A 24,179-nucleotide genomic window follows, 5' to 3' on the forward strand; every position below is an offset into this window, starting at 1 on the left:
CCGGGCTCCGCGAACCCCGGAGGAGAACGTGATCCTGGCGTAAACACCGCCCCGATCCGTCGGCCCGCCGCCGCCCGTCCGCGGAGAGATCGGCGTCTCGTTCAACGAGCGGCGAATATCTGCCAGCCCTTTGCCCCAACATGGAGGTCGTCGTCGAGGGAGAAGTCATCGCCCCGGAGGACCTCAATGCGGACTGGATCCCAGTCCATACGGCCAGAAAGAAGGCTCGACAGCCGAAAGTACCCTCACCGAAGCCATCGAACCCAGCCGAGCGTCTGGCTTCCCGCAGCTCGCCAAGGCCTGGCTCCAAGCCGCGCCCGCCGCAGCTCCCAAGACTACCTGACGACGACTACAAGATCGTCATTCGTCCACGTGGTGGCCTCAACCTAAGCTCCATGAGCACAGGCAAGCTGCAAGACCTTATCTTCAACGCTGCCCAGACCAACTACGACGCCGCACGCGCCGACCAAATCCGAATCAACGCTACTCAAAACTCTATACTAATCAGCACCCCCTCCGTAGAGCGGGCGCGCACGTACTTCAACCTTCACACCTTACGCATCGGAGAGGAGAACTATCCCCTGGCCACATACGTAGCAGATCCTGCCAACACCTCACGCGGAATCATCTTTGATGTTCCAGAATACGATACACCGGACAACATCAGCCGATACCTAATCGACTACAATCACGACCCGGCTATTCTCCTTGCCCGCCGGATGGGAAAAACTAACTCCGTGCTAATAGTCTTCGACAGCCCGGAGGTGCCCCATTGGGTCAGCTACCACGGGGCCCCCTACCGCTGCGTACTATTCAAACACAAGACGGAGGCCTGCAATATCTGCTGGAAGATCGGGCATAGGGCAGATGTGTGCCCCTCACCGAGAGCCAATAAGTGCCCACGCTGCGGAATCGACAATCCGCCCACTGACCACGACTGTGAAGTGAAATGCGCCGTATGCCGAGGACCCCACCCCACGGGTTCCCCGAGGTGCAAGAAACGCTTTCAAGAACACCCTGCCATTCGCCGCCGTCAGGCACAACGCCCGGTCGGCGATTTCGGCAAAAGTTCAACCCCACCGCCCCCCCGTGGCAGGTCCAGGGAACGCAAATCAGTACCCTCCGAGCCCGGATTTCGATCCCGGTCCCGTACTCACTCCAGACCCCGACCACGATCCAGATCCAGGTCCAAACCGCGCCAGGTCCCGCAAGACGAGCCGCCCCGACAACCAGCGGCCACCAAACAGGTGAGCTGGGCTAATGTGGCCTCCGGTTCCACGGGTGGTGATGCCAGGGACAACGAGCTCGCGGCTCTACGGCGAGAGGTCCAAACCCTCACGAAATTAATCACTGCCGTTCAGAAGGAAAATACTGAATTACGAACCCTAATTAAACAGAAAGAGGTTACCCCTCCAGCACCCACTCCTGTCCCTCTCCCACAACCCGTTGCAGTCGCCATACCCTCGCCTGATAGCGCCGCCCAGCCTACCAAGCGTAGAGCAATCGATACTAATGACGTCCAAATCGTAGACGAATTACGCCGACTCTCAGAGTCAATGACCGAAATGTCTCGCACTTTCAGTGCCAGACTGCAAACCTTAGAGCAAAACGTTCACAGCCGTTTTACGGCAATCGAAGGCATTGTTTCAAAGCGCTCCTCCGAATTGGCCCAACTCACCGGTCAAATGGACCAACTCACCAACCTCTCATCCCAGGCAGGGTCCTCCAATCCTCTACCACCCCCACTATCCACACCCTACCTCCAACAGTGCATCCCTGAGTATGGCTTTACCTCTCCCCCACCCGCCACGCCTCAGTAGACACCAAACCACTATCTGGCAATGGAACTGCCGCAGCTTCCGACGGAAACGTGGCAATCTCCAACATTACATACAATCCCTCGAAACACCCCCCGATATCATAGCGATTCAGGAAACCCGCGGCCTGGTCAAACTTGCCGGCTATAGAACTTTCCAAAATCCTGATAATAAGGAACCCAATACCGCCATCCTCACACGTAGACACCTAACCGCTTCATACAAAAGCCTTGGCGGAGTTGACGTCGAGCACGACTTCCTGGAGATCCTTCCGCAGCGGAAAGGCGACCCCGTCTCTATATACTAAACGTATACAGCCCCCCGTCGGCTCGCAAACACAGATTTGGCGTTCTCTTTTCGCGTGCCCTAAGAGAGGCGGGTCCTCACGGCCTGGTCATAGTGGGAGACTTCAATGCCTCCCACACGGCATGGGGTTACAGGACATGCACTCCCAAGGGTCGGGATATATGGACCCAAGCGCAACAACACCGTATCACCCTGGTAACGGACCCCCTCCAGCAAACACGAATAGGTACCAGCGTAACGGTTGACACGACACCGGACCTAACGTTCACACACAACACAGCCCTCTTAAACTGGCGAAATCTCGGAGAACCGCTAGGTAGTGACCACTACATACTTGAAACCACGGTAAGGGGGGGCCTTGGAAAATCCCGTCGCAACCGCCTCCGCATTACTAAATGGGACGACTTTAGGGCCAGTAGAGAGGCATCTGCAACCGAAACCATTACCAACCTAGAAGAGTGGGCCTCCACTCTCCTAACAGACATTCAACTGAACACCACGGACATCCCAGACGAAGCCCACTTAGAGGCAATAGACGCCCGCCTCCTTCGTCTCTGGGAGGCGAGGTCCAGCCTACATAAGCGATGGAAAACTCAGCGGCACAACCGCAAGTTACGCCGCAAAATAGCCTACTTAGATAGAGAAATTGAAGAATATTCTCTGAAGTTACTAACCCAACAATGGGGCCAGATATGCGACAAGATGCAAGGGCGATTGGGGCTTAAGCGCACATGGCTTCTGCTTCGTCACCTCCTTGATCCAACCTCAAGCAAGCACGAGCAGCAACATCGACTTAATACTTTCCTGCACCAATGGCCGGGGACTGAGGACGAACTCCTCCAGGAACTCCAATCGCGATACGTAGGCGTTCCCCGGACTACTTCCTTGCCCCCGTATGCAGGGTCCAGTAACCCCCTCCTGGATTCGGACATTACGGTCCCCGAGGTTCGTGCGGCTCTGCTTCAGCTTCATACCAACTCGACGCCCGGCCCCGACCAAATCACTAACAAGGCCCTTCGCAACCTGGATGACCCATCCATAGAAGCCCTCACAAGATACATGAATGAATGCTGGAAAACAGGCAATCTTCCCCCCGCCTGGAAAACCGCAAAAATTATCTTTATCCCAAAGCCGGGTAAGACCCTCGCCTTAGAAAACCTCCGGCCGATCTCGCTCACGTCTTGCGCCGGGAAGGTGATGGAGCACGTCACCCTGAATCGCCTCGTGGCGTTCGTGGAGGACAAGCATCTCCTCCCTCCGCAGATGGTGGGCTTTCGAGCCGGCCTCTCAGTCCAGGATGTGATGCTACAGCTTAAGCATCAAATCCTACAACCCACTAGCTCTCGCGACACCCGAGCCATCCTAGGCCTCGACCTCACCAAGGCTTTTGACAATGTCTCGCACGAGGCAATCCTTACTAACCTAGCCGCCATTAACCCAGGCCCCCGCATGTACGGGTACATCAAGGCTTTCTTAACTGACAGGCAGGCAACCATTACACTAGGGTCCCTCACCTCCGATCCCATACAACTGGGAAGCTACGGTACCCCCCAAGGCTCCGTACTTTCCCCTTCCTTTTCAACTTAGCCCTTTTACCCCTTCCGGCTAAACTTAACACCCTTCCGGGACTTCATTATAGTCTCTACGCAGACGACATTACGCTGTGGATGGGAGGTGGCAGCGATGGACACATTGAGGCCACGCTACAATCCGCCGTGGACATCATAGCAGTACACGTGGGAGCGGCCAACTTATCTTGCTCTCCACAAAAGTCCGAACTCCTCCTACTGCGCCCCAGCAGAGTGGCCACGACCCCTCCCGAAATCAGGTTGCAAGTAAACAACCATCTCATCCCTGAAGTTCCTACCATACGAGTTCTGGGCCTCTTAATCCAAAACAACGGCAAGAATACACAAGCATTACAAAAACTACAAATAAGCGTAGATCCAACGCTCCGACTCATTCATCGAATCTCTTCACGACATCATGGCCTCAAGGAGCAGGAGATGCTTCGGCTGGTCCAAGCCTTTGTGATTAGCCGACTTGTCTTCTCCACTCCCTACCTTCCCCTACAGCGAGCAGAGCTCGACAAAGTTAACGCCCTTATTAGAAAAACCTACAAGGCGGCCCTCAGCCTCTCGCCCTCTACCTCCACCGATAGACTCCTTAAATTAGGAGTCCATAACACGGCCGAGGAATTAGCCGAGGCCCATCTCACCGCACAATACGAACGGCTATCCACTACTCAGGCAGGCCGACACATCCTCACGTCGCTGCAGATTAACTTTTCCCATCCAACCCATCTCACAAATGCTCCCTACCCCTCGATATCCGCCAATCACTCCAGGTTTCTCCTATCCCACGAAACATGCACCCTCAATATCACGAACAGAGGCGCCTTAAGCGCGCCGAGGCCCTCCATAAGCGACTCGGCGGCCGAGAGGACGTGGCCTACGTCGACGCCGCTGAATACACCCGCCGAGAGGCGTTTGCCCTCTCGGCGGTTAACGATGCAGGCTCCCTTCTGACCTCCGCAACTCTTTACACTACACTTTCAGAAGAGGCAGAAGAGTTCGCCATTGCTCTGGCGATGACCAACACCTCCGCCACCACAATCGTTAGCGATTCCAAAACAGCTATCCGTAATTTCATGAAGGGGCGAGTTTCCCCCTACACCCTACGCCTTCTCACCACACACCCTCCTCACCATTCTGTCCACCTAATCTGGACCCCTGCGCACTCCTCCCTTCCTGGCAACGAGGCCGCCCACACTTCCGCCCGAGGACTCACCGACCGGGCTGGGGACCCCGGCCGCACCTCCTGGGATGGAGTTTCGCACGGCCCGGGACCGATTGGTCACCTTCCACGAGATCACAAACCATTATCGACTAAGGCGGCGCATCTACCCTCCCCCACACCCTTCCCTGCCTCGAGCTCAAGCCACTACGTGGCGACAGCTCCAGACCAACTCATATCCCAATCCGGTCCTCTACTCCCATATACACCCAGGCCTCTTCACCCCCTCTTGTGCGCTATGCCATGGGAGGGCAGACCTAACCCATATCATTTGGAATTGCCCGAAGGACCCTTGGCCCGACGGGCCTGGCATTGCTACCCTGGGGCAGTGGGAGGCCACGCTGCTCAGCTCGGACCCGGTCCTTCAGGACAGGGTCACCCAACGGGCTGAGTGGGTCGCTGGGGTCCATGGACTCCTAGCCACCAGGCGGGGATAAGCTCCCTATCCTGCCCGCTCAACAATCACCCTAAGACAAATAAAGTTTTTCCTCCTCCCTCCTCCCCCTCAACTCGCTACATCTGTAGGCAGTCTCCGTTCAACTTGAAGAAGGGCTTTCTTCTCGTGCAGACCGTCTCCCCGCCTCGCGATCGGCTCTCTACGCGGAAGCAATTACCCGACCTGCGTGGTTACTCTGACCTCAACCCCCCCCCCCCCCCCCAAAAAAAAAAAAAAAAAACGCTTTTGAAAAAAAAAAAATAGGAGAAATTTTTGTATTTTTAAGGAAACGTCGTTGCTCAAAATAGAAGCAACACGAAGAAGCCGGCTGGCTGTGTGGACAAAAACAGTGCGCTGCGGGTTCGTTGATTGATTGATTGATTGATTTTGGGTTTTCATGGCGCAGCGGCTGCTAAGGCCATAGTGCGCCAGAACAATGGTAGAAGAAAAAACTGCGGTGCTATTTAGTTAAAGGTGAGGTATGATATGAGAGTTTAAAATCTTTCATGAAATGCAGACGATCCAAAGAAAATTCACTAACTTAAATGTGCTGTAATAGGCCATTGCTGTTTAGGAAGTTAAAAACTTGGTTATGAGGAACAAGAGGCTCCTCTCCCAGCAAAAGGGCTGGGTGGAATGGGATCTGTTCTTTAAAAAACCGTGGAAAGTTGGTGCGATGCTCCTCATGATATTTCGGACATTAAATGAGAATGTGCAAGACGGAGAGTGTTTCATCACATTCTTCACACGTTGGAGCATCTTCTGCTCGCAGAAGGAAGCCATGTGTGAGTTGAGTGTGACCAATTCTCAGGCGACAGAGAACAACTTCATAAAAGCGCTCGTTATGTCGGCAACTGGCCCACTCAGAAAGAAGAGGTTTCACGCAATGGAGCTTATTATGGACTTCAGTGTCCCATTCCTCCTGCCACTTCTTTTTAATCGACTTTTTCAATGATGCCCTGTAATCCAGGTATGGGATGCAGGATACCTCTGTGTCCATGTCCCGACATGTTCTAGCGGCTTTATCGGCCTCCTCATTTCCGACTATACCGACGTGGCTAGGGACCCAACAGAAATTAATGGTGATGTTGGAGTTTGTGGCAGCTACAATATTGTTACATATTTGCAGAATAAAAGCATTTTTTGATCTATCTAGGGATGCAAGTGCACGGAGTGCACTGAGAGAATCTGAGAAAATTATGGCAGCCTTGATATTTCTTTTGATGATAGTGTCCACAGCTACCAGTAGGGCATATGACTCTGCAGAAAAGATGGTGGCTTGGTTGCTGAGCCGCGTTACAATACTGCATGACGGCCCGACTACAGCACATCCTACACTGTTGCTCCCCTTCGTTCCATCCGTGTAAAATTGTACAAAGTTTTTGTAGTTTTCAGAGATTTGGAAGAACTCTTGCCTAAGATCTTCTGCTGGCACATTCTTCTTGTCATACTTGGAAAGAGAAAATTAATTGGAATAGGTGTGATGTTCCAGGGTGCAACTGGGCTGGGCAACACTGCTACCGGTTTGATAAGTCTATTGCAAAATTCTTGGCCTCGGATTTAAGGCGCAGAGGAAAAGGAGGTATAACAGAAGGTTTGTTTTTGTACGTCCTTTCATACCGCGTGTCCAGAAACACTTCGAGTGCAGGATGTCGAGGCATAGAGCGAACTCTTAAATGATATTGAAAGCCCAAGAACAGACGTCTTTTTCCGAGAGAGTATTCATTAGATTCAGCGTAGAGACTGGGAACTGGAGAGGTCCGGAAAGCCCCCGTTGCAAGTCGTAGTCCCAGGTGGTGGACAGGATCCAAGATCCGAAGAAGAGACGGCCGTGCCGAGCCGTACACCATGCAACCATAATCTAATTTCGATCGAACAAGGCACTGATACAAACGCAGCAGGCACCTTCTGTCACTACCCCAGGACTTGTGCGAAAGAACTTTTAAAATATTCAATGCTAACAGGCATTTCTTTTTTAGTTGCAAGATGTGACTACGGAAGCTAAGTTTCTTATCAAAAATAACCCCTAAAAATTTATGCTCAGGATGTACGTTTAGGGTCTGACCTCCCAAAGTTAGAGTGGGTTCTGTAATGATACCCCTTCGAGGAGAAAACAGAACACAGACTGTTTTTTCTGCTGAAAATCGGAAACCATTCTCATCTGCCCAACGTGTCATTCCATTAATACCTAGTTGAATTTGGCATTCACAGATAGCTGAATTACACGAAGAGCAGGATATTTGCACATCATCAACATTAAGTGCATAGGAGAGAGATCGGGGAAGAACCTGTCTAAGAGAGTCCATTTTGATCAGAAACAAAATAACACTCAGCACCGACCCTTGGGGAACACCATTCTCCTGGACAAACGTTTCAGAAAGTGTCGTGTCCAACCTCACCTGGAACGAGCGCTCATCGAGGAAGCTCTTGATAAGAGCTAGCATTTTCCCACGAATTCCAGCTGAAACTAAATCCCTTAAAATTCCGTACCGCCATGTGGTATCATATGCCTTCTCAATATCGAAAAACACAGATAGACAATGTTGTCTGTTAACAAAGGCATCCCTGACCGTTTTTTCTAGGCGAACAAGGTGATCAACAGTTGATCGCCCTGTCCTGTACCCACATTGAAATTTGTCCAAGAAGTTTTCCTGCTCTAAAAAATACACCAATCTAGAGGTCACCATTCGTTCAAACGTTTTTCCCAGGGAACTGGTGAGTGCAATTGGTCTGTAGCTGGAGGGTAATGATGGATCCTTTCCAGGCTTTAGCAAAGGAACCACAATTGCCCTTTTCCAGAAAATGGGATAAGTTCCACTGCTCCATAGAGAGTTAAAAAACCATAGGATGGTATCTAATGTTGCAGGATGTAAATGCTGAAGCATACTGTAATGAATAAGGTCTGGTCCCGGGGACGAGTTTTTTCCCTTGTCAAGGGCAATCATCAGTTCCACAAGGGTAAATGGTTGATTATAAGCCTCGTTAGAACCACCGGTACATTTTATTGTTACTTCCTCTTTGGCAGCCTTGTATTTTAGAAAGGTGTCTGAATAATGCTCAGATCCCGAGACAGACTTGAAGTGTTCACCTAGAATATTTGCCTGCTGTTTTAGTGTGGGAACACTGCTGCCATCCAATGTGAAGAGAGGGATAGTAAATGCACGGTAATCCCCTCTAATTCTACGAACCTGAACCCTGTCCCACACGACTTTTATGCCTGTGGAACTGTTGACTGAAGAAGCATACGACATCCACGTGGTTTTTTTAGATTGGCGTCTTACTTTGCGGGCCTTAGCACGTAGCTTTTTAAACTTAATGACATTTTCAACTGTTGGGTAACGGCGCACTATTGTCCATGCACAGTTTTGCCGCTTACGAGCTAGGCTACACTCCTCACTCCACCAAGGCTTTGGTTTTAATGGTAAGCGTCCTGACGTTTTTGGAATAGAGCACTCTGCTGCTTGGACAATTACATTAGTCACAACTTCACAGGCTTCATTAACATCTAAGCTAGCTAATGTATCTAGATGCAACTCTGACTCCTTTTTAAAAGTGGCCCAGTCAGCCTTTTCCAACTTCCAAGGCGGAGTTCGAGTTTGTAATGACTTAAAAGAGACTGTGCTTTTTAAAATAATGGGAAAGTGATCGCTACCATAGGGATTCTGATCTACACTCCATGAGATGTCAGGCAGCAACGAGGCACTACGAATGGAGAGGTCGATGGAAGTCGATGATAAGGATGAGGCGCTAAAATAAGTTGAAGTACCAGTATTAAAAAGGCAAAGGCTTCGAGAAGAGAAGAACCGATTCGATTATTTTCCCGCGAACATCAGTTAGATTCCCACCCCAAAGGGTATTGTGGGCATTAAAATCCCCCATCAAAAGAAAGGGCTTTGGAAGTTGATCTAAAAGAGAGTGAAGTTCTGCACTTGTTACAGCTTGTGAGGGTGATAAATATATTGAACAAACAGAAATGGCTTTACACTCTAAAAAAAGGGTGTAGTACTTACACCCAGTGGGGTGTATGTGACTTGTCCCATATACGACACCCCCATGGGTATATCTGCGACACCCCAAAAAGGGGTGCATACATGCACCTCATTTGGAGGTGCACATGTGCACCTCAGCGGGTGCATAAGACACACCCCACCCCGGGGTGTACATATATTCCGTTTCTCACTTACTGGGAATACTGATGCACCCCATTTTTAGGTGTACATATATTCCGTTTCTCACTTGCTGGGAATACTGATACACCCCAATCTTAGGTGTACGTGTATTCCGTTTCTCACTTACTGGGAATACCGATACACCCCATTCTTAGGTGTACGTATATTCCGTTTCTCATTTACTGGGAATACTGATACACCCCTCTTTTAAGTGCACATATATTCCGTTTATCACTTACTGGGAATACTCATACACCCCATTCTTAGGTGTACATATATTCCATTTCTCACTTACTGGGAATACTGATACACCCCATTCTTAGGTGCACAGATATTCCGTTTCTCACTTACTGGGAATGCAGTTACACCCCATTCTTAGGTGTACTTATATACCGTTTTCCACACCGTTCTCACTTACTGGGAACCGCGAAACCCCACTCTTAGGTGTACACGTGCGAAGTCAACAAAACTAACACTAGAACATTTTCCATCAAATTGACAGGAAATGTCTTTGCAGCTCTTTTCCAAGCTTTTAACCGTCAAACGACGGTGTTTTGTGTCATTTTCGTGTCCCATTTGTCAACCCGAAAACAATTAAGCTGGCAATCCCACATTCTATCGTCATTTCATTATGTGGCCTGGCATCATTTTGACGTCCTAACTGTCAACCTGAAATACAAGTGAGAGCTTTTGTGTCACTCCTGCGAATATAATATTGTTAGGATCATGCAATATTTTATAAAATAAGCTACGAAAATTGGTATCTGTTCCTACATATTTATTGCTCATAAACACTGGGTGAAACATATACTACAAAAATACACATTGAATGCATGCGCCAGAAACGTCGCTTGTTTCCTTTCTTCTTCTTTTTGCATGTCTTATCTTTTAGTCTTGTGCCTTGGGTGTTGACCACCAAAAAGAGCCATGGAGCATTCTTGAAAAGCAAAACCCAGTTGTATGCCATGATTAGATACATATAGGACACTGTCAAGGCCCCACACCTTACTTAATGAGCATTACCAAAAACCAGGAACTCAGCCAACTTCATAAATATTTTGCACACCATTGAAGAATAGTGGGGTGGAAAGTTTACCAGTTTAGATACAGGCGCAAGGCTGGCAAACCGAAAACACAGATAAAAAGCATGTGTTTTCAATATACTTAAACAACTGATTTTGGCGGTTTTCAACAATGCCAGCCTGTTTCTTATTGGAACTGTGTTTATTTTTTACTAATAAAATGCACAATTAGCCGAAAAATGCCATAAGCAACCTTGTACTGTGGCGCCTAACCAGATAAACGAATGTCAACATCAGAGGTGTCCTAATGCAAGCTTCCTTTAACAAAATTTTGGACCATCTAAAACTGTGCTCTCAAACACATTTGAGTGTAGAGGCCAGATAGCCCACCCCCAAAAGATCGAGGGCTTCTGTAAGGCATGGGGGTCAAGAAATTTGTTAAAGGGACCTTGCGCTCTCCACATTTTGTAACTTGCAATCTTGACAGTGACATTTTTAGCCGCGATTCATTTGTAGTGCTCCCCTTATCCCTTTCCTGATGCAATCACAAGAATTAAAGTGGTACTGCCGCCAACATACTGGCATTTTGTAAGAGGACAAGAGAACAAGTACACTGTTGTTGCCGTTGCTTATTTCACTCAGGATATATTCAAGCTCAACATGTCTCAAAAGAATGCCTTTTGCTTTTCTGAGAATTTCTGATAGCACCAGTCTGAGCGAATACTTGTATTTTACTGGAGATATTTTCTGAGGGCGAGAATCCAGAGCTCATGAATTTATCTTTGGTGGTTGCTTCGGACAAGCGATAGTTCATGCAGTTGAAGTGCATCCTTGGGCAAAGAGCTCGTGGTTGCAGCCTACCAGCGGAATTGTCGTGCAGGTGCTAAATACTAAAAAAAAGACGGGAAGGAAAAATAGAGACTAAACACCTGAAAAATAAAAACGAAACTACATTAACTATGTGGATATGTTATAAGAGCATAGCTACGTTTTCAGCGTAAATGAATAGACCGATCCCACCAAGTTTTCCACGCATGCGTGACGCCGCCATAACTGCAGTTCGTAAGAGGCAGACTCCAGTTCACGCGACAGGTCATGCTGCCTCCTGGTCTGCTCGCGCAAACCTCCAGCATGGTTGTCGCGCGTGTAGAAAGACTACAGCTCCCACGATGCATATCGGCAGCGGTGGCGTACTCAAACTAGCTGGTGAGATCGGTCTATTAGCTATATTTTATAATGCATGCGATTTGTAATGCTCGTTATGAAAACGGGAGGTTGCAGCTGGTTTCCTGTGGGCCGTGTTCAAGCAAGTCGCGAGCTGCGTCTTCAAGCACTGAGCAGATTAATTTTACCCAGTTATCTATTACCTGCCAGTGCATCATAATCTGTACAATGGTGAATTTATTCCGAGTCACTACTTGCGCGCCGCACAGGCTAAGGCAATGCCCGAAGAGGGGAAAGGGCAAGCGCTAGAAAGGCGGGTGAGGAGAGTAACCTCCTCTCCTATCTAACATTCGTAGTGCTTTCCCCCTCTCCCCCAGCCCTGCCCTCCCCTCCCATATGCCTTCCTAGTGCTCGCCTTTTCTCTCTTCGCATGGCCGTTGCATTCACCTGGACTACACACAACTAGTGACACGGAGTATAATTGAAGGACGGTACACTCACAGATGTCAAAGCACTTGAAGAGTTCGCAACTTCGGTGCAATGCCACTGGTTGCACTTTTGTATCGCACTTCAGATGGGTTGATTTGCCCGAAGTACCTGGAAAATAATAAGAATGATAGAATAAATTAATGTGCCATAAACCAGGGCTGGGCAGACACACTCCAAAAAGTATTCGGGAATACTGAGATACATCTGCTTTAAGGCCAAAAATACAGATACTGAGATACATTGTCTTTTATGCAATGCTATATCCCCGAGACACTTCCGCGAAACTGGTGAAAAAGTATTCAGGAATACAGATACAATGCGTAGTTGTATCTGTATTGTGGAGGGTGTAGTTCGTGGTGAATATGTACGGTCAGTGGCGTTCCAACTTGTTTTCCAGTCAGGAAAGGGGGGGGGGGGGGGGGGGGGGGGGGGAGTGCTCTTAGTATCCCTTGGGCGCCGCCGGCCAGTCTTTAACCTGCCCTGTGGCGGCTGTTTTAGGGGGGTGGCAGGGGGGGGGGGGGGGGGGACAACACAGGACAGGAGGAGGCGAAAGCGGGGGTATGCACACCGAGGCGCTTGCACCGTCGGCGAAGCCGCCGTACCGGTGGCTTTTTTGCACGGCATTTGGAGTCTGCTCCTCACGTGATCGGATATCGGCAAATAGCGGCGCGGCGGCACGTGGAAACCAGACGCGCAACTCTGGCTGGAGCCTATAATCTCAATGCTGCACTAGAGTACCAGTTCCTGTATAGGCTCCCTGCGGGAGCCAGAGTTGCGCGTCTATTTTCTACGTGCCGCCGCGCCGCTATTTGACGAGATCCGACCACGTACCGTGCAAGAAAGTAACGTTGCACGCGCCCCGCCGTACGCACCCCTGCTTTTGAGCGCGCCGCGCGCCTCGTCGGTTCGAGAGTCAATGGTTCCAGTACCCTCTCCCTCTTCGAAGTGGCCGAGCAGGGAGGGAATACGGTTTTGTTGTGTTGAGCACGGGGGCGGAAGATTACGCACGATGGGGACAAAGGCGAGTTTGGGGAAGCAGTATCTAGGTCACAGCGCTTCAATGGTTGAACAGGATGTAGCTGACGTTTTGGGTGTAGAACGGTTGGGAGAGGCCTTGCGCGCGCGTTGTTTTCTCGACACTTAGCCTCGTGTCGAGGTGGCAGCACATATTCGCCAAGAGGTCCAAAAGTCGCGTGAGGAGCTGGATCAACATGCCGTGCAGGAAAGACGGCGCTAAGAAGATGAACGCGCAACTCTGACTCCCGTGGGGAACCTATAAAAGAACTCTAACTGCCTTGTCTTGAAGCGCCACCTTAGTTCCATCATCCCCACTGAAAATCGCATTGCATAACCATACGTGCGAGCGAAGCCGGTAACAAGCGCGAGCATGTTGCTCTGCAATCGAACGTTTCACCGACAGATCGTTTTATAGATACGCGCTGATTCATCGCCAGAACAAACTACCTTTTTTCTGTAAGGAGCTGCCTCACACTGTTGCCACGAAGCGGATAGTACGTGTAGGATACACCCGCGACGAAATGTCCCTACAACGCTAAATCCGCGTAACGACTGTCGATGGAACGGTAGTGTCGACGAACGAGAGTCCATGAAACATCTGTCCACAAAAAGTGTTTTTTGGCGAAACGATAGAGACCCGTTGCTCTGAATGACGCCAGCTCTACACGCAAGAATAATGTCTCGAAGCTGCGATGTCGTGCTCGTTTGTACACTCAGAGAACCGGGCACCGCCACCGCGCACACATGCCACAAATACAAAAGCGAAGAAACTCTGACATAAACAGGAGAAAAAGGAAAGCACGTCCCCAACTAGCAGGCCCCATGCCTCGCAAAACGCAGCATCCAACTAGTGCATGTAAACGGCAGACTTACCTTTATCGGGCGGGCACATCTTGGTTTGTGACTGCAGTGCAGCTACGTGCCAAGCATCGCTTCGTGAAAACGATCCGCTTTGTCCAACCACCTTCTAAAAGAACACGCAATTCAAAATAGCGCGAATGAACAAAGGCGATGTCACCCGCCAGCCGAAGCAAAAGTATGGCCGCCGAAGCACGCCGAGATGGAATGCAGGAGGTGAGGAGGTCAAGTCTCCTAGCAACACGAAGGCCAGATAACGCGCGAAACGCGATCGCTATCGTGATAGGTTGTCAGTCGGATGACGTGTAACCAGTGACTGCTAATCAGGACGCGCGCTCTACTCTATTACCGCGCGCATTTTGTTTGTTTTCTTGCGCTCTCCTGAAAGCACTCCCTCTCCCCTTTTTGAAAAAGGAAAGGAGAGGGGAGGGGTGTAATGGTGCACCTGGCAACACCCTCGCCTCGCCCGCCGATTCCTTTGGGAGTGGAGGATTCGTGTGACGGGAGTGCGATTACGCTCGCCGGGTGTCTCCAGTCGAAGGGGGGTGTAAGGGTGCGCGATACACCCACATACACCCTTTTTTTCTGAGAGTGTATGTACTAGAACACGCACTGCCACTGCTTCTAAAGGAGTGTGCAAGGGTATGACCATACAAGCAGCCAGCCTTGGAACTACTATCGCTACTCCTCCAGATGAAATGCTAGCATTTAGGCGGTCCTTCCGAAAGACAGTAAAATTTCGGAGGAAGTTGGTATGTGTGGCATTTAAATGTGTTTCTTGTAAACACAGGGCTGCAGGTTTGTGTTCCTGCAGAAGATATTCAACATCGTCGAGGTTAGTGAGTAATCCCCTGCAATTCCATTGGAGAAATGTGGCACCCATGTGTTGGAGATTCTTACTTCGGGGGTATTACTTGTTTTTTACTTTTATGGCGGGCCTTGGGAGTCTGCCACTCCATGTCGTCCGTGTCAGACGCATGAGAGGAGGCTTGGGTACATTCATCCATAGGTTCTGGGTCCTGTGGCGAGACCTTCCCAGATGGTATGGAAAGGCTCTGGCCACGAGGAGCCAGCCGTCGACTACGTCCACCTCCAGCCAAAGAGGCAGTGGAGGTGCCAGGCAGGGAGGCGCCAGAGACCTCCTGTTCCTGCCCTTTGGGTGTTGGAGTGGCACAGGAACTATGCCGCTCCTTGGGTGAGGATGTCTTCTCGTGAGAGCGTGGGCCCCTCTCCCTTGAAGGGGATCGCGGTCTACGGGCAGGGTTGGCCGTTGCCGACCCAGCCTGTGAAGGGGATGCCGTCTGTACTCCCTCCCCACTAACTGGGACAGACTGCTGTCCCGTGAGAGCGGGAGGGGTGGTTGCCTGGCTGGAGGAGGCAGTAGACCCCCCAGCCGATACTGCACGCCCGGGCAGCTCGATTTTAAGCTTGGGCGTGGGGGACTGCAGTGGCTTCCGGTAGTCCAGAAAGGACGTCTGGGTAGCCACTGCAACCTTCAGTGGTGCATGTCCCCGCTGCACCACCTGCGCGTAGTCGCCCTTTCGCAAGAAAGCAAAACGACGGCGTGCCTCCAGGTATGACAAGTTTTCTTTTACTTTTAGAGTCAGTATTTCTTGCTCATCTTTCCATACTCTACATGATCTGGAGTATGCCGGGTGGGCCTCATTGCAGTTTGCGCAGTGTGCGCTGCTTGTGCAAGAGTCTGTCTTATGATCAGTTTTACTGCATTTCGCACATGTGGCTTTCCCGCGACAGTTCTGGGAACCATGTCCGTACCTTTGACACTGAAAGCATCTTCGGGGGTTAGGGATATATGGCCGAACCCTGCAGTGGAGGTATCCGGCCTTGACAGCTTCAGGAAGTGTGGCGGCTTCAAATGTTAGAACGATGTGTTTTGTTCTTATTTCCTGCCCGTCACGTTGCATGCAGATACGTCTTGCGGCCACGACTCCTTGGTCAGAAAGACCTTCAGCGATTTTAATGTCTGTTGTCTCTGGAAGGTCCTCCTCGGAGATTACTCCCTGGATCGTATTTAGTGCGCGATGTGGCGTGACTGACACCTTATGGTCGGACATTGTACTCAATGCAAAGAGGGCCGCACTCTGCATGCTGGTTTCAATTTCTACCAGAAGGTCGCCAGAAGACATTTTTTTGGCTTTGAAGCTCTTTCCCACAACACTTTCCAGTACTTTTGCAACAAGGAAAGGTGATCATTTTGAGAGCTGTTTGTCACTTTCGGAGTGAATAACCAAAAACTTAGGGTAATTGGAACGAAAACATGCAGTCTTGTCTGGGATGATAACTTCGGTGCGGCCTCTTTTCAGAGGCCGATCAGGTTGGTTTAACTTGGAACCCATAAAAGTGGGGAGGTTTTCAGAAACTGCGGCGCACCGCCGACCACCGAGCCCAACAAGGGGGTAGGTAGCACCCCATAGCAAGTATGGCTTGGCTGGGTATGCTACACTACCAGTGCTACCCAGTAACTATAACCAAGTGTGGTTCAAGAAAGGTACCTGTCGCCACCCAAGGTTAGCCCTTGCCGCCAAAGAAAGGAGAAAAAGGAGCAAGAGAAATGAGAAAGAAATGAAGGAAACAGGACAGGTAGAAGTGAAAGATCGGAGGGGATAGTAGAAGAAAAGGCGACTGGACTGAATCATCCTGGCCGGGCCTTACCAGGACTCCCGTCTACGAGAAGCGGGGGCCGAAGTGGTGTATTGCCTCACCCGGGGGGCCCCGAAGGGTCCAAACCTACCCCGGGCTCGGCTCAACCACCAGGATGCCCTTTTTCCCGGACACGGGCTCGCCACGCACAACCAGGCGTGGGTGGGTCTTAGCCACTTTTTACTCAGGGTCTGTGGTGTCGTCTATGTGGCTGGGGTCCGTGGTGACGCTACTCACCAAGCACCTAGCACCTCAGGTGCAGGTGCCCCCTGCGGGGCTCGGAATCCGTGGAGACGCCACTCTCCAAACACCTGCTTTCACAGGTGCCCCCTCATGGCCAACCCGCGTGTGGAGTAGGGTAGGGAGCCTTCATGTGCGCACATGAAGGAACCCTAGACTCCCTCACTGTGCTATGCAAGCCCCAGGCGCCGGCTCTTTTCTTTTTTTATCTCTTTCCCATTTTTTTTTAAGTTGTCGCGTCGTCCGCGGTTTGCTGACACTTCGCTTTACTTCGTAATTTTTTTCTGGAATTTCGTGGGCGAGGGTTGTGTTGTCGGTGGCCAACCAGCCGTAACAACAGAGAGCCACTTGCTTGCCCTTAGCCAAGTACGTGGCTTGGCGGAGCTGAGCAGCAAGGGGAACACGGAGGGGAGGGGGGAAGGGGTGCAGGCATTGTTCAGTACACCTCCAGCCAAACGCACGTGGGCTCATCATATTGCCCAGCACCCCCTGGAAAATGTCAGCGGGTGCTCAAGCCTCCGTTGCCTCCCTGGTTCCGGGGTCCCTGGAAGCCGCCAGCGGCGTAAAAGCAGAGCTGCGAGGACTTGTTGTTCGACCGTCAGCACACGGGGCCCTTCACGACAACGCTGGAGCTTTCCGCTAAGCTGGTTGCACAGGCAGCGAGTTACCCCTTTGGTCAGCCGGTATTCGGCCACAAACCTCGCATCACTCGTCTCGAAAGCATCCCGGTGATCTCTAAAAACTCGATCTGCTGGCGAACCCAACAGTAGAGATACATATGTTAGGGTCGCCATCTTTTACGATGCAGATTGATCTCTGGCTTCGTCTCGACCACTCAGTTAACTGCATCGTCAAAGTGCATCGTGACGACATTTTGACGTCACCGCCAACTGCATCATTTTACGAGCATAACTCGAACTGCATAGGGAAAAACTACATTTCAACGTCATGTCCCGTGACCCGAGAGAATAGCCAATCAGTGCCCAATGCAGTTTTCTACATCATGTAGTTTGCGTTCGAGCATAGATAGACTGAACACAAGATTCAAAGCATATTACGATCGAACACACGAACTAAGAAATTGTGGTCTCGACACGCGCACCGCTCGAAGTGAAAAATACACGGAACTATACTCTGTTTCACCTTGTGTCGTTCCACAGGAAAGGCTAGAAGCACGAGCTCCTTGCTCTAGGGCACATCTCGGCGGCACAAGCTCTCGTGCACCAACGGCAGCTGCCAACGCTATGAGCTCGCGCTTCTAGCCTTCGCTGCGGTACCACATAGGGTGAAACGGAGTGGATAAAATCGTGGTACCGACACGTGCACCGCTCAAAGTGAAAAAAAAAAAAGGCGGGCTTCGCAATTTTTTCCGGATACCTCGACTACAGCGCCGCCACGAACTGTCAATACACGCGCCCTCACGAGCTCCCGTTGCCGAGCCGCTCCGGTCCCAACACTACCCAAGTATTCTAGTACACTGTACCGCTACCTCGTCTCGTTTACTCCCACCTAGCTTTTCCTTTCTTTTTTTTCTTCTTTTTTTTTAAATTTCAAAATATTATATTAGATAGCACTCTCGAGATTTATTTTATATTTATGTTTAACTATGGAGGTTTCATTTTTACATCACATATTGCTACAAAAGTGCCACACAACAAAGGGCTCGGTGAAGGGGAAACCGAAACTGATTCTGTCTTGCTGCCATCGGGCAGGTAGAAACGGAGCAACGCACTCATCAACACTTTTCTCAGTGAATAAACATATTCATAGGGGAATGCATGGCAGGCAGATTATTCGTTACTTGCTCGAATATTCGCAGTTTGTGCGAATACTCGCCGTTTTTCCCGAATATTAGGCTTTGGCCGAATATTCGGGAACTTCTGAATACGCCATTTTCGAATCGAATAGTTTCGAATAGGGGTGTCGCGAACCGGTCGCGGTTCGAGTTCGACCAGGTTCGACTTTTTCGAACTTTTAGTGGAAAGTTCGACGAACCTTGTATTGAGGTTCGACTCGTGTGCGCATGCGCGACAGGCTGGCCAGTTGGCTTCGGATTGGATGGTAATGGCTAAGGGATGAATTAAGTGCAGCGCTGATTGGCTATTTCAGTCAATACAGTACTAAAATTAAGTTATTAACTTCTTCAGTGATTAGAATTAGTTTCTTTTAATTGCAGCTGTTCACAAAATAAAATAACCCCTTGCATAAAAAAAAAAAAAAAATTCTCCAAACCTAGAGATGCTTGTATTAAGGTCTGGCCACACTGTCCATAAAGTCGAACCGGTCGAATCTGGTGAAAAGGTCGAAGGTTCGTCGAACCGGTTCGACTCAGTTAAACCCCGGAAGTTCGACCAAAAAATCTGGTTCCACAAAAGTTCGCGACACCCTTAGTTTCGAATAAGAAAAATAATGGATTCGTATTCGAAATTTTGAATATTGTTAACGACATAATTTTCACGAGGACCTAATTTTCACGAGTTTTGCGAATCGCCTACAATTCGCGAAATAAGGTCCCGCGAAAAATTCCGTTAAGCGTGTTTCACATGCAGCGATTTTGGCCCTAAAGCGGCGCGATTTCTGCCGTCGCGGCGCTCGTGCCGCAGAATTGCTGGTGCTGGCCAGAGCGCCGCGACGGCAGAAATTGCGCCGCTCTAGGGCCAAAACCGCTGCATGTGAACTAGGCTTTATAATGTAAGCGAAAATGAGAACCCGCCAATCATTCCAAAACTTCAGCTTTGACCTCAACCGCGAAATATTGAGCCGGCGAAAAATAAGTCGTTTACAGTATTCGCACACCCCTAGTTATAATTGATTTTCTGAAAATTTCAATGGAAAAATGGAGCACATTTTTGCCCGTTTTCGTTTTCTGGTGCCCTTAGAGCACCATGTATTCGAAAACTCCGTTGGCCGCCATTTTCCCATTGAAATTTTCAGAAAATCAGAAAATCACTTATAACTTTTGATTAAGTTATCGGATCGGGTGAAACATTGGCATCTGGTTGTGACCTCTATACTTCGTTTCAGCTTCGGTCCAGACCACTGATCTCAATGACAATTGCTGGATCGCGCTTGCCGCTCCCGCAAGTGAAGCCACCGGACGCAACCCCGCTGGGATACGATTTCCCGTTTTGCTAGCCTCTTGCTGCGGTTTTCCAGCGTGCTGTAGACAGGTTTTCTACTCGTTCGTCGTCATTCGCCGAAGAAGTTTTTTGAAGACTCTGTGTATTGTTGAGACTTACCGTTGTGAACACGTGGAAATTTTACGAAAGTGCAGTGTCGCAGGAAAAAGGCACAACGCGTCGAAAGGAAGGGCTGGCGGCGTGTTCAAAGCTTCCTTGGCACGCCGAAGTGCCGTGTCTCTGTGCCTTCGCGCGCTTGGATACCGACCAAGAACCGACGCCGTGTGAATGTGTTTAGCGAGTGCAATGTGCGTGAAGCCGTATCAAAAGGTACAACTCGTCGAAAACGTGTCGCCGGTGTAGCGGCGTGATCAAAGCTCCCTTGGCACGCCGAGTGATGCATCTTTGTGCCTTCGCACGCTTGGATACCGGTCAAGAATTGACGCCGCGCCAAAGTTCTGAACGTGTGTCGCGCGTAGATGCCTTTAGATCATTTATATATACCGGCCACGGAGTTCTGGATCGTCCAGCTGTTCCGGTGAGTTGCTATCAATAAAAGGGGGAGATCTGTACGTGTTCTTATGTACAGGGTGTCACAAAAGAAAATTTGCACGGTATTTTTTACCGCAAAAATAAACTAGGCGTCGCCGAATGCTCATTCTTCGCCCAAAGGTAAAGCTAGAGGTCACAACCAGATGCGAAAGTTTCAGCCCGATCCGATAACTTAATCAAAAGTTAGAAGTGATTTTCTGAAAATTTCAATGGGAAAATGGAGCCCATTTTTGCCTGTTTTCGGTTTCTGGCGCCATAGAGCCCCATGTGTTCGAAAACTCCGTCGGCCGCCATTTTCCCATTGAAATTTTCAGAAAATCACTTATAACTTTTGATTAAGTTATCGGATCGGGCTGAAACTTTGGCATTTGGTTGTGACCTCTAGCTCTACTTTTGGGCGGAGAATGAGCGTTTGGCGATGCCTAGTTTATTTTTGCGGTAAAAAAGACCATGTAAATTTTCTTTTGTGACACCCTGTACTATATTAACCATGGCTATGTCCCAAATCTACTCTAATAGATTCCGTCAACGTTGTGGAGCCAGGGGGGTTTTCGAAAGCAAAAGTACAAGACGGCGAGAATGAAAATCTTTGAAGCGCGGCCGATATGGTCGTGTGCAATCTGTTGACCAATTACAATTAGGCGAGCCGCGCTCAAACGTCAAGTGCAATTAAGTAGGTTGATAATAAGCTAGCACTGATCAGTGATGAAAAGCTGTTGTGCACGGTATTGTGTAAATCGTCTAAGGACGAAAAAAAGACGTACGTTCCCCCCATCTTCCGTCGCTAGTGGACGCTGGATTAAGCTCGTTCCTAAACCGCGAGGGGAAAAGACGCTGATCCAGAGGCACGAACAGCTTCACGCACATTGCACTCGCTAAACACATACACACGGCGTCGGTTCTTGGTGGGTATCCAAGCGTGCGAAGGCACGGAGACATGGCACTTCGGCGTGCCAAGGAAGCTTTGAACACGCCGCCAGCCCTTCCTTTCGACGCGTTGTGCCTTTTTCCTGCGACACTGCACTTTCGCAAAATTTTCCACGTGTTCACAACGGCAAGTCTCAACAATACACAGAGTCTTCAAAAAACTTCTTCGGCGAATGACGACGAACGAGTAGAAAAGCGTGTCTACAGCACGCTGGAAAACCGCAGCAAAGGCTAGCAAAAACGGCAAATCGTATCCCAAGCGAGTGAAGTCCGGTGGCTTCACTTGCGCTGCAGCGAACAAGCGGGGAAGCGCGATCCAGCAAATGTCATAGAGATCAGTGGTCCAGTCGCAGCCAAAACTACAAGCGCGAGCTCCGGGCTTTCAGCATCCCTGCCAAGCACGCGCGCTCGTGCAGTGCAAGCACTGTTCTGGGCCACATGCTCGCGCTTGAAGCATCGGCTGCGTCTGGACCGAAGCTGAAACGAAGTATAGCACTACCTTTGGGCGGAGAATGAGCGTTCGGCGATGCCTAGCTTATTTTTGCGATAAAAAAAAGCCTGTATTTTTTTTTTTGTGAGGCCTTATACTTTGGAATTCTCTCGACTTCTAGCGACCGGTTACATTGTAATCAGTTGATAATGGTAATGTTGGATGAGGGCTACAATGAGCGGTGATATGGTACGTATGATATTGTATGATTAGAGCGCACTCAAAATAGTAGATTCCAAGAGTCGGTGGAATCAGCACAGTCGCTGATTCTGATTTCGTGCGTCTCCACAGCTGTGTGTGTAAACAAATCTAATTCTCGCATATATTTATTTGAAATGATAGAATTTAACTGCGCTTTAAGCAAAGAGCCAACTGCTGCAGCTTTAAAAAAGATTGTAGCAAATAACGGGGTCCCAGAAGAAATTTCGATGCAATTAGATAATGGACCTTTTCCGAGAAGCGTTCTGCGCACGCGCGAGCGCCCGATGCCAAGCGGTGGAAGTCGGCACGAAAAAATCGAGGAAATTCGTAATGAGGCTGTAAATCGACGAGTAGAACACGTAATTGCAGCATATATATAATTGTGTTACACAAAAAAAGAAAGTGGACAGAAAGAAAAACACGACGTTTGGGTGGACGCTACGGATTTCCTTCTTTAAAGTCGCGCTAGGCCTACCTCGTGGCATTGGGCACGCGACGCTGCTCAGAGAGCGAAGCAACTGGTAACGTAGCTCCCATTATTGATTGGTAGCGCAGGTCACTTCCTCGATTTTTTAGTTCGCGCAGCCACCGCCTGGTGCCGTCGGTATATGGAAAAGGTCCATTTGCGGCAGCAGTTGTGTCCCCAGCTCGATGCAAATCTCACAGTGGGAGCATGCCATTGTTTTGTTTCCAATCCATTGCCGATTACATCTCCAGTCGGCCACGGTAGACTCGATTCATTCTAACAAGAACTCGAAGAAAGATTGGGGAGCAATGCAGCTCGACAGATATTGGCATGTGCCTGGCCCAGTTGATCTTTCCTCAGGCCCTTTCACACAGCAGTGTTTGCTTACATTACGTTAGGAGTCACCAGTACATCCATGCTTCAATGTTGCCATGCTTAAGCATGGCAACATGCTTAAGCATGTTGAGAAGTGCCAGGACATCCATGCTTCGTACAAATTAATTTGTACGAAGCATGGATGTCCTGGCACTTCTCTACATAAGGAGACATAAGCTTCCATAACAGAATGTGGAAACAGGGCGGACTGCCCTTTCCACGCTGAGGCATGGTTGAATCCTTGCTGTGGCCTTCCTTTTTCTACATTGAAAGCAATACTGGAGTTCTACGGCGCAGTCTAGAAACTTACGTGTTCCAGTACCGAATCCCTTCCACCTTAGAGCCTGTACAGAAAAACCTGTAGTGCTGCGTCGGACGAGTCTTTGGTGGGCGAGTGATCCTGCCTGCCTTGATCGATGCATAGTTTCGCAAGTTCTTCTGTGCCTTGCCATCCCTTGTTCGCAACAATATAATGTTCCCGTACAAAGGACGTACATAGATGGTGCCGTCAGGTCCTTTGAATGAAGCAGTCTGCTGTGTCTGTAATGTAGCCACGACCACTTGCAGAACTTTATTCAGGGGAGCAACCCCTTTTTTTTCCATAGTGGCCTTACCCTGGAACTGCGGGGCACAGGGCTGAGTCCTAACTCACAGAAACCCAATCCCAAAGGAAGGTGGCTGTACTCCCCTCTGGACATCCGTGAATGTAGTTACACTGAGCAGAAAGAAGGCACCCCACAACCTAGACCAGGAGTGGCCAGAGTGACATGGGGTTAGAGCCGCAGACAAAACGCAAAAAGTTCAGAAAGCCACAGGAAAGAAAAAAAAAAGAGAAGGGGTGTAGGGCTACTTTTAACAAGGAGCGACATAGAGGGAACAGTCATTTCCAAAGGGGACAAGTACAATAGTCAACTACAACAAATAACACCAAGTAACAGAATGTTCCTTCAAAAGCAGAAATTAATGCATGGTTTGCTCGCTAGCCATCCACTGTCCCCACTCCCCAATGCCCGTTATGCTTATTCGGTTCAATATTATTTCTAGAACAACAAAGGAAACAGGGTCGATGAACAC

At 49.6% G+C, this 24,179-nt stretch overlaps 1 protein-coding gene across 1 annotated transcript; it reads left to right on the top strand.

The window, feature by feature from the left end:
• Window positions 1-28: 28 nt before the first annotated feature.
• On the top strand, window positions 29-2,089 carry LOC120841694 (serine/arginine repetitive matrix protein 1-like). The gene has a single exon (XM_040212654.3). The coding sequence runs from the start codon at window positions 141-143 to the stop codon at window positions 1,818-1,820; it is 1,680 nt and encodes a 559-aa protein (XP_040068588.2). The 5' UTR covers window positions 29-140; the 3' UTR covers window positions 1,821-2,089.
• Window positions 2,090-24,179: the final 22,090 nt, after the last annotated feature.

The sequence above is a fragment of the Ixodes scapularis genome, unplaced genomic scaffold (genome assembly GCF_016920785.2).
Source record: "Ixodes scapularis isolate PalLabHiFi unplaced genomic scaffold, ASM1692078v2 PGA_scaffold44__24_contigs__length_19508400, whole genome shotgun sequence".
Taxonomy (NCBI): domain Eukaryota; kingdom Metazoa; phylum Arthropoda; class Arachnida; order Ixodida; family Ixodidae; genus Ixodes; species Ixodes scapularis.